The sequence below is a fragment of the Centruroides sculpturatus genome, unplaced genomic scaffold (assembly GCF_000671375.1).
Source record: "Centruroides sculpturatus isolate CEXI.00-Female unplaced genomic scaffold, Cexi_2.0 scaffold338, whole genome shotgun sequence".
Classification (NCBI taxonomy): Eukaryota; Metazoa; Arthropoda; class Arachnida; order Scorpiones; family Buthidae; genus Centruroides; species Centruroides sculpturatus.
The window spans coordinates 27,584-38,399 of NW_019384628.1; the positions used below are offsets into that span (position 1 = coordinate 27,584).

At 32.6% G+C, this 10,816-nt stretch overlaps 1 protein-coding gene across 1 annotated transcript; it reads left to right on the top strand.

Annotated features, from left to right (window-relative positions):
* Positions 1-4,103: 4,103 nt before the first annotated feature.
* Positions 4,104-5,783, top strand: LOC111625657. Its single transcript, XM_023368868.1, has 3 exons — positions 4,104-4,192; positions 4,364-4,500; positions 5,264-5,783. Exons 1-3 carry the CDS (start codon positions 4,159-4,161, stop codon positions 5,408-5,410), a joined length of 318 nt encoding a protein of 105 aa, XP_023224636.1. The 5' UTR covers positions 4,104-4,158; the 3' UTR covers positions 5,411-5,783.
* The last annotated feature ends 5,033 nt before the right edge of the window (positions 5,784-10,816 follow it).

The following is a 10,816-nucleotide window of genomic DNA, read 5'->3' on the forward strand; positions in this document are numbered from 1 at the left end:
ATATTTTATGTCGTTGCTTTTGTGCAGTCATTATACATGTAATTAATAAAAGTAATCTTCGCTATTCCAAGCTATGTATTGTTTTTATTTCTACAATTAAGAGCTTTAATTAGAATATAATAAGCATTACGTAATTGTGAGGATGAGTTGTGCAAAGACTTTATGTATGTTATAGGACAGGATGTTAGTTAGTTAACAAGTATTAAAACAACTTTATTTAATATATGTTCTCTAACAAACGATTATTCTTAGTTATCACCGAACGATTATTCTTAGTTAAACAACTGGGCAAAATGGTGGACAAAGTTAAAATTATGATTGTAACAATTGTCGCAAACAAATTGGTCGAAAAAGGATGAAGCAACCAATATAATTATTCAAATGAAAGCTGCGTCAGATTATGATAAAATTAATAAAATATGTTTAGTCCAACACGAGCATCCATCTTGCAAATCGTACGGCAAGACAAAAACAATGACGTCACTAGTAGAAGTTAGTATAGATAAAAGAAGCTGACTGAACTAGCTAGAATTCTAGCGGTGGGAGGAGTCAAACAGTAGCAAGAAACGAGTTCAACATCACAGCTTAACTAGATGTAGCAAGAATTCTGCGTTACTGAACATGGCCCAAGATTGACACAGGGAAGTTGTGTTCACGTGACTTTCGAGTGGTGTCATGTTTTGTTGCTTGTTTCTGTCATTATAAAGATATTATATTTTTTCATAAGTGTTTCAAGTGATTTTTTCTTAACCAACGAAAAAGTTATTAAATTTTATTTATTTGTCGAAACGTGTCTTCTTCTTCTTGTTTCTTCTAATTCTATGTCACGACTTGGTGCATTTATTGACACTTGGCAAATAATTTCAAATCTGTATGAATTAAAAGTGGATGAAGAAATTATTTGCCAAGTGTCGATAAATGCACAAAGTCGTGACATAGAATTAGAAGAAACAAGTTATTAAAAGGTTTTTATTAAAGTAGACTACAGTATATCAAAAAATTTTGATTTATTTTATTTTCGACAAAAATATTGTTTTTATTGTAAATACTTTAATTATTTAAACATGGAATTAGCTCTATAATTATGATAATTATGTTTTATTGTTATTTTGTAAGAATGTATGCAAATTTCTTATTAAAAATTTATATTATTTACGATTTTTCGAAGTACGATTAAATAATTCAAAGTATTTGCCATAGACAGCAAATCATTATTCTTATACAAAATCGTAACTTAGGGCCACTGAAAAACCCCATGTAAAAAATTTTCACTTTTAGATGAACTTCTGTAACTAAAAACTTTAATATGATGTTTAAATTTTTTTCTCTCACCGATTTAAGTTAAATTATTTTTTAAAAATAAAAAACAACTTATTAATGTTTATTAATTCAAATTAAAAGAATTATTTAGTAAAATAAGATTTGTGTGGTGTAAAGAAATATTTTTAGAAGTCTGAGAGATTTCGATCAACAATGGTTTAAAATATTCTGAAACTCCTAATTGTCACACCTACTATATAAATATAAACATGTGTTCATGATAGATGATTTTGATTTAGGCTATTGCAATTTGATAGAGCACAAGATAGACAATGGGAACATTCCACTGGTCTGTCGTGTCCCATACCAAATTCCATTTGCTCAAAGAAAAATAATGGATGAGTTAGTGGAAAATATAATCAAAAGTGGGTAATTGAACTGTCCAGCCCCCCATGGTCGGCACCTGCGCTAATAGTCCATAAGAAAGATCAACGTCATAGATTAGTTGTGGACTACCACCAATTAAACAAAATTACGAAGATAGACGCATACCCATTGACGCACAGCATCTCATATTCAACTGTGACCAATACACCCAACATAGGACGAATCTACTGAGGACAATGTTACAGGAGGGATACAACTGGCCTTGCGACCAAAACGTCTTAGTTAGAAATAAGAAGATCTTCAAGTCACTTATAAACTTTGTCCAGTCAACAAAGGCTCTGGACCTGCAACACAACAATGAGTAAGAACATCTTCATCTAGTTCAACATGCGCTTAACATGTGTATAACGTAAAGCTACTTGTGTGTAGGTGAGTTACAACTCTATCCACCAAGCAGTATTTCATGTAAACCTAATCATGGTAATAACCATTTTGACATCAATGTTGTAAATTTTATGGCACTATGCCAGGCAATGTCTACTTTTGTGTTAAGGAACTTATAGTCGCGTTTTTATGTACAGACCTAAAAATCTGTACCTCTCTTGTTTTCTTTTGTAAATATTATTTCCATATGTAACCTGTTTATGTTTTAAATAAAGTTCCTGGTGCAGCTCTTGACCTCCCCTTCCACTTCTCACTTCTCTCCCATTTTCCACCCACCTTCGGCCCCTGCCACAACAGACTTTCCCTCCAACTAACCCTTCTCACTTCTTTTCATCTCTTTCAGGATATACCACTGATTAATGCCTCCTATCCCCCTATAAATATTGAAATATTGAAATACCCATTGTCCCACATCCAGGAGTCATTGAGTTCGTTAAAAAAAAGCATGATATTTTCTCTTCGTGGATACTTTAAAGTAAAGAAACTCCCACCTATGAAAGCAGAACCTTCGTTTTTAACTTAATAAACGGTTTTATAAAGGTGCTAAATGATCATTGTTCCCATCTCCACCACCCGCATATCAAAAATCACCCTTTGTCATCCCTAACTTGAGATTAAATAATTCCCCTCCTCTCTCTGCATATCCACAAATATAATTAACCATTGTTGTTTGTTTCATATCTAGTAGAGTCCGTTATCATTTAGGTAAGTGGCACTTATCAAATTTTTACTAGATTTGTCACAACAGTTTGACACAGAAGACAATTCTTACTTCTTATGATATACTTTATTTTATTTTTATAAACTTTATTTTTATTAACTTTATATTATTTATATAAANGAGTAAAATGCTCAACTTGAACAGATGCAAATATCGGGCTTTCCATTTCCATATGACTTCACAGATAAAAGTTTCACGTGTGAGGAGGCTCCGGAAATAGCCCCCCCAAAAAAAGATATGAAAAATCTTGTTAAGTTAAATCGTCAAGAAAGCAAATTATATAAGTGTCTAATCGGTGACACCGGACTTTGCTGTCGACGCTCAGAGAATAACGGGAAAAACAAAATTTTAGATATAAAAGAAGAAAATTTAAAATATTACAGTTAAGAGGCAGTTTAGAAGGTAAAACGAAACTAGAGAAATATCAAAATGAGCGTAGGTGTCATAGTCAACAATTAAACGCAATCAGAGTCGAAAGGATAGTGTCGGATAAACCATCTCCAGCCGACCTTTCTCGCGAACTTTACGAAGCTCCATTTACACCTGAAGACAGGTGGAAGACCAATTAGAAAACGGTGTTGTAAGGTCTATCCAATAAGCAAAAAGCCGATCCCGAAAAACTTATAAAAGCACCAATTCCGAGGACAACGGGACTTCCACTAAGACTTCCACTAGACTTCTGTTGTGTTCGTGTATCTCCGTTTTTTTTTTTTTTCGTGCATCCTTTCACCTTTGTGCATCGACTTTCGAGACTTCGAACTTTTTGCTCAACACTGTCCAGGGGCCCCTACGACGCTGGACCAGATCGCCGCCGAAACCCCGACGGCGCAAGACCAGAATCGACGTCGAAATTTCCCACAACGCAGGACCTTTCCAACGAGAGAATTTATGTATTATTGTCCGGAATAAACCGTTTGCCTCTGTAAAACACTTGTCTTTGCTGCCTAAAAAAACTGCCACCCACTTACGCGTAGACCTTAGACCATCCCGACGGTAGGGAATAAAATCTCCCCCCAATCGGCGTTCTTACACACATGTATAATTGCAAGGATCGAATAAATTATTTGAAATATAATGGCCCAAATATTAAAAAGCCTTTCATCCCAGGTTAAATTTTCTAACAGCAATTCGTAGTTTAATCCATTTTATATGGAAACAACTTACAAAAATGTGTGTAGGATGAACAGATGCAAATTTCTCACATTTTGTTTTTCTATGACGTCACAGCTCCAAAATTGCATAAGTGCAATCGTGACGTTGGTCGAATAATAGAAGACATGTCAGTAATTGTAGCAGTTCCAAATTAACCATTATCTTCTTACTTTCCAATAGCGAGTAGAAGCACCATGAAGAGCTCCTTGTTGATGTTCTTTATTCTAAGTATTTAAGTTTTATTTTTTATAAATTAGTAAAATTAGTTATTTCTGAATATATTTGTTTCAAAATTAAATTTATTCTAAAACTGATGTTTCTAAACGAGTAGAAAGAAACATATTACTCATAACTTTTCTTAATGGTAATAATTATCGTTAAATTATATTTCTTTCTAAGGTGTAACATCACTAAAATTCAGTGAGATAGGAAAAATTGGCATTGATTTCATTGATAAAATTGTCGTTGATCTCACTGATAATATTGACGTTGATCTCATTGATAAGATCATAAATGAATTGGATAAAACATTACATGTAAGTAAAAAGTGTTAATTAACATAATACAATAATAGTATATATTATAATAAGAAAATAATAATATATATTGCTTCAATGTGCAGTGCAGTTGTTATATAAATATTTTTTAATTCTTATTTTACTACAACTAGGACGTTTAGACTCTAAATATCACATAAATAGTTATAAAAATTATAACATATATGATCATTATAAGTATTTATATGACTTTTAGTGTCTTTATGTCCTATCGCTATACAATTTGGCTAGACGAATTCTTCATTATATTGAAAATTATGATGAATTTCAGAAAAGTCACTATAAATATACTAGCTCTATGACGGCTTTTCCTTTTTCGTTAGACTTATTACACCATGATGTAATAAGTCTAGCGAAAAAGCAAAATCCGCCATAGAGCTAGTATATTTGAACACAAAACTAGACAAGAAGCATATTACAGAAAAGTCACTATAAATTTCAATATACGATACTAAAATTATAAATTTTTTTTGGGATTGTTGAATGTAATTTAGATTGATTAAAAAATGTAAATACTGTGTATGTTTTTTCGTGCTTAACCGAGTTGACAATTAATTAATTAAATAACTTTATTTTTTATAAATTTTCTTGACGATACAATTACCTATTTTGTTTGATAAGCATTCATTCTAAGGAATATTTAGTTTTTCAGTTCTCTTCTTTAACTAGAAATTATACGAACAAATTCTCTAAAATAGTCCTAGATCTGTTATTAACTTTTTGCATTTGTTGATATTTTCAGAATATAACGAGTCAGTTACTGAAATGTCTGGATCCAAGTATGATACCATCACTCACGTGTGAAGGTGACACATTCATTAATAATGTTCTTAACGTTAAATTCTCAAGTCTTGTTGATGTAACGTGCCTCATAAAAAAGTTTGTTTAAGTAATAATAGTGCAAATGCTGTGAATTTGATTAAATGTCCTGTAAAAACAGTTTTAGTCGGAACAAGTTCATTATCGGAAGCAGTTCTTGGCAATTTTGTAAACGAAATAAAGCAATGTATTATAAGTCTTTATACCAATGGTCGTAATGGAGTTACCAATTGTGAATTATTTGACAGCCTGCTACAATTAAATATTACATCTGTTCTAAATAACTTAGAATCTGGTCTTATTTCAAAGACCACAACCAATCTGGAAAATTTAATAAAAAAGTTTACAGAAAATGTTAATTCAACATGTAAAATTTTTTCTTAATCAATCATCATGCTTGATGTAAATTTACGAAGCAATAATAAAATATAAATTCAATTGAACTTAACACAAATGTAGGTTGTTTTCGCTTATTTCATTTAATTGCGAAACAAATTTTTATATATTTTGTTGAAAATTTTTTTTATTCGGTTATGAATTTTTCATACTTCACATTGGTGCCAGTGACTTAATGGATAAAACCACTGCACACTGGTAGTTGGTCATGGGTTCGCGCCTGGCCAACGGGCTGGCCACGTAGAGTTTTCAGGGTTTTCTTCACGTTAGTGACACCTAAATAAGGGCCAATTTCTCATAAAATACCTCTCGGCAGGCATTTCTCCTTAGCAGATCGCTCATATATCATGTTGCAATAAATGAATAAAACCAAATCTAATATAGCCAGGATAGACTACTCATAAAAAATTACTGGAGTTTTCTTCATGGATTCAATCGCTGTTTCGCAGAGCAGCAGACTGACGCCTTTATCACCTCAGCATTCTTGTCGACATTATATGTAATTAATTTAATTCATATACAAAATCATTTCGATTAAATTTTACTTAATTATAAGTTCTTGTCATTTATATTTCATTATTAATCTAAATAATTCGGCTAAAATGCCTTATAAAGAAGCATCACTTAATACCTTTCTTATTAAAATTCAAACGGATATTCTTTTGCACATTGTTGAAAGATGCATATTCTATGAAATATATTTATATAAATTAATTTAAAATAATTTATCATAATTATATTTTTCCAATTGTTGATTTAAAATAGAAATTCTAAAAAATATTAAATATATTAAAAATCACCAAACTTAAACGAATCATGGAAATATTTTGTTTAAAATATTCAAATAAATATTTATTGAACTATTTATTAAAGTTCAAATTAAAATGAAAACAGGAATCATTAATATACACTTACAGATAAAAAAAAACATGGAGTAGAATCTGTTTTGAAAAAAAAAGACATATTTTTATTTTTTAATATCTTTTTGTGGGCATAAGAGGGCTTTTATCATGAGTTTGGCCAGATCCATAAATAGGGTAGCTGCTTGAATTACAGTGAGTTTTCATACCAATATTCCTTTATTTTATTATATTTATTATATTTAGAATATTTTCCTTTCTTCCTTCTTATGGAAGAAAGAAAACGTAGGAAAACTCTTCCAGAACGATCCTCTTGTAATTGATGTTCCAAGTTGATAGGATGTTGAGTGACTGTTACAAGTTGAAGTTGCAAATTATAAAATTTATTTATTTCTTCGATTTTAAATCTTACTTGTTTAATTCTTTAAATAAAAATTACTAAATATCAGGATTTTAAATCTCATATTCTTTTTTTGAATTATTTACCTTATCAGAAAACAATTCTCAAGTTATATGTTGATGATTACAATGTGTTTTATTAAGAATTTGCTTATATGTTAATTACGACGAATTATAAAATAATATTTTATATGATAAATAATTGCCAATATAGTGTCGTGCCCAGGGCGCCAGTTATGTTCGCTACGCCATTGTTTCTCAGTCAGTCAGTCGGTCATGGCATCTGATGACAACATAATGGCTGTTCTTGGATGTTTATTGGCAACAAATTAAATTGTTGATTAATTGCTAACACTAAAAATATTTAAGATTTGTAATACAGTAAATTTGTTTTAGCCATGTGGAATATTGATGTTGTTCCTAATTAACAAGTGTTATTTTATTGTCGTCAAAATATAAGCTGGTTACGATTACATCATCCACGTGTAGTCAAAATATGCAAAATAAAATAATTTAAATAGAAATAAAAAACAAATATAACTGTATTTATAAAAACATTTTATTTTCCTTATTAATCTCCAGACGAATTCATATATAGACGAAAATCGAGACCAGATATGGAAAGCTTAAGAAATAAAGACCACAATTAATTTTTAAGTTATAATATCATTAAAAATTTAAGCCCGGAATTGTGAATTAATTATAAAAGCATCTAAAATATTTAATATTTACGAAAAAATTCTCTATAGTTTAGCTTGAAAACGGTTTGTTATTTGCAATTCACAAGTGTTATTCTTTTCAAGTGTCAAAATGTAAGCCGCCTACGACAAAGTGTTTGATGTGCGGTTTACATATGCAGCTTTTACCAACTACAAATTCGAGTAGAAATTATATATAAATATTTTAATTGCATCTACGAATATTTATTTATGTGAGAGTCCCGCTTTTATTTTCGACTATAAATTTTTACACGATTATATAAATCCAAGAAAATTAACGTTAAAAGTTTATATTAACCGCAAAAGAAAATTATAGAAAAAAATATATATTTTTTTCCCAACAATTAGTAAAAAGATGGAAGGATATGATTGCGTTTTCCACCGGATTTATTTCCTTTAGAAGGAGACACATTTTTCAAATTTGTCACCCGGAACTTTTACCGAAATTCATCTATTGGCCACGACCTATAACATTTCCAAAAAAGGTCAATAGGAAACACGAAAAAGACCCCCAATAAAAGTGGGGAACGATGACGATCGGGGTCGTCGTCACCAGAAGTTCGTCCTCGCTGGAGTCGCCTTTCGCTGGGATCTTCCTCCGTGATCTTCCTCCATCAAAGTGAATTCCTTGAAAAAGTGAACTCCTGCTAAAGTGAACACTTTTCATCTAACAGTGAACTCCATCAATCCGGCATTGTAAGGTATATATACATAATTTATATGTAAACGCTCTCTCTTTAACTTCGAACTCGCAGACTAGCTAATTTCCGAAATATTAAATACGAGATATTAACTTGTATAAAATTTGGTAGTTATCGTAAATAAACAAAATTTTGTTACTGTTAAAATTGTGTTTGGTGCACTTCCTTGAAACGAGTTGTCTCTCGTGTCGCTTCCATCCGGATTTAATCGCCCTTAATACGTGACCGCTCGCGCGAGAACGCTATCGCGATTTCTATGTCGTTTCCGATATAGTGGTGTCATTCTGACGTGGCATCGTGATGTGGTGCCGACCCTGCGTCACATTTAGAGATTTTATTCCACTTATTAAGAAGCAAAAATGTAACAGAATTTAAAATCTACTAATTACAAAATTACCGTATTTGATTTTTCAAATTCAAAAACGTACGTTAACAGAAGAGTTAAATAGGATTCTAACGATAATCTCTTTGTCTTCGGAGTTCCAAAAATAAAAGCGCAATTTATAATTTAATTTCTTTTACTTGGAAATTAAGCTGGACTTCAATTGTTGATAATCTTTAAGCAGAATCACGTGACTTCCGATTTTGACCGGAAGTTCGTTTGTAATTAATCGGGTCATCCGTCCCTAATTTTTTCTGATCTCGATTTTTATCTATCTAACTTCATTCTTCGGATTAACGAAGGACAGGAAGACAGTCAAACAGATCAATGACAGTAGGGATGTATAGGTCTGAAATTTGAAAATTTAGAAATAAAAATTTAGAAAGAAAACATTAGAAAATATGTGTAAAATGCTCAAGTTAAACAGATGCAAACATCGCGCATTCCATTTCCATATGACGTCACAGCTGCAAGTTTACATATGTGGATCTAATAGTTGAAGACACGTCAGTGCTAGTGAAAGTTGCAAATTACGAATTATCTTCCAAGTTTCCAAAAGCAAGTAAAAGCATCATGAAGTCCTTTATGTTGCTAGTTTTTATTTTAAGTACGTATTTCTTTTAAATATAAATTAGTTAAATTAGTTTTTTTTTTCTGAATAATTTTGTTCTCTCTTTCTCTCCTTAATCAATGGTTGGTAGGCAAACATGGATGTCTGACCGGTATCTCTTCGATACCTTGTCATGACTGACACCACCTTGTCTTTACGGACAGACACAGAAAACCGGGTTGGCCGCTAATTTCGTTGCGCGCGAGCGGTTGCGTCGTAGGCGTTCCGACTCGGAATGGAGGCGGAAGGAGACAACCGGAAGAAGTGCACGCTACTTCGAAGTTAACAATTAACAATACGTGTTTATTTATCCAGACTAGTTACAAGCTATCTACAGATGCTTAGCGGATGCTAATAATATGACATATATATAAGAATCTTATTATTACGATCACGATTCTGACTGCGAAATAGAGAGAGAGAGCTTACAATCGTTTGTGCGTTGATAAATACCTTAGTAGAAGCTGATCCCTTTTCGGAATCTCAGAATCGGCGGATCGTTGGCTGCTGGTTCGCCGGGTGGTTCGAAAGAAGATTCTGTGACTCGAAGGGGAGGAAGTCGATGTTCGTCTTGAGAGGGCAGAGGATCGGCGACGGCTTGAGCAGTATCCGAAACAGGATCGGGCGCGAACACCAGTTTAAAGAACTATCAATGACGGCGAACTGTCGTCACGACGAACTCCATCTTTTTTTATTTTCGGGGGTCTCTCGTGGGTTTTTCCCATGATTTCATTAGGAATCATAACACAACTGTCCAATTGTTGAATTTCAATCATCGGTTCCGGATGACACATTTGATGTGTCACCTCAAGCAAGGAACCAAATCCGTGACAAAAGTTTTAATCATCTCTTCAATGATTTTTCTCTCAAAACTTTTTTCAATAGAATTTATTTCGTCCAGTTCGGCCCTCACAGATGTGTGCAGTCTTATAGCTTCTCTCTTCGGTTAGTTAGCTGTTTTATCTGTTGGTAAGGCCTTTTACGCAATAACTCGTCGAGATATTTCACTCTTTGTCTTCCACGTCCCCCTTTTGCTTTCTATCTTTCCTTCCAATAAAACATTCATCCATTCCTCGTGTCGAATTAGGTGGCCAATCATGTCATTTCTCTTTTTATCTATCGCTCTCAAAATCTGTCTTTTCTCTGTTGTCTTTTCCAAAACATCATTCCTCTTTCTCTCTGTCCACAACACTCGCATCATTCTTCGCCAGCACTATATCGCAAAGGCCTCCAATTTTCTTTTCTCCGCTGTTCGGAGTGTCCATGTCTCCGAACCGTACAATGCTATGCTCCAGATTAAACTCTTAATGAATCGCTTTCTAACATCGATTGATATATTTTTGATCTGTCGTTTCCTATATCAGTCCTGTTTTGCTTGGGCTATTTTCGCTGTAACATCTGTTCTACCC

Excerpts from the sequence above, each read along its gene's own strand:
- LOC111625657 (XM_023368868.1), top strand. The coding sequence starts at position 4,159 with ATGAAGAGCTCCTTGTTGATGTTCTTTATTCTAA. Across the intron at positions 4,193-4,363 it reads GTTGATGTTCTTTATTCTAA|GTGTAACATCACTAAAATTC; the intron begins GTATTTAAGTTT and ends TTTCTTTCTAAG. Across the intron at positions 4,501-5,263 it reads AATTGGATAAAACATTACAT|AATATAACGAGTCAGTTACT; the intron begins GTAAGTAAAAAG and ends TGATATTTTCAG.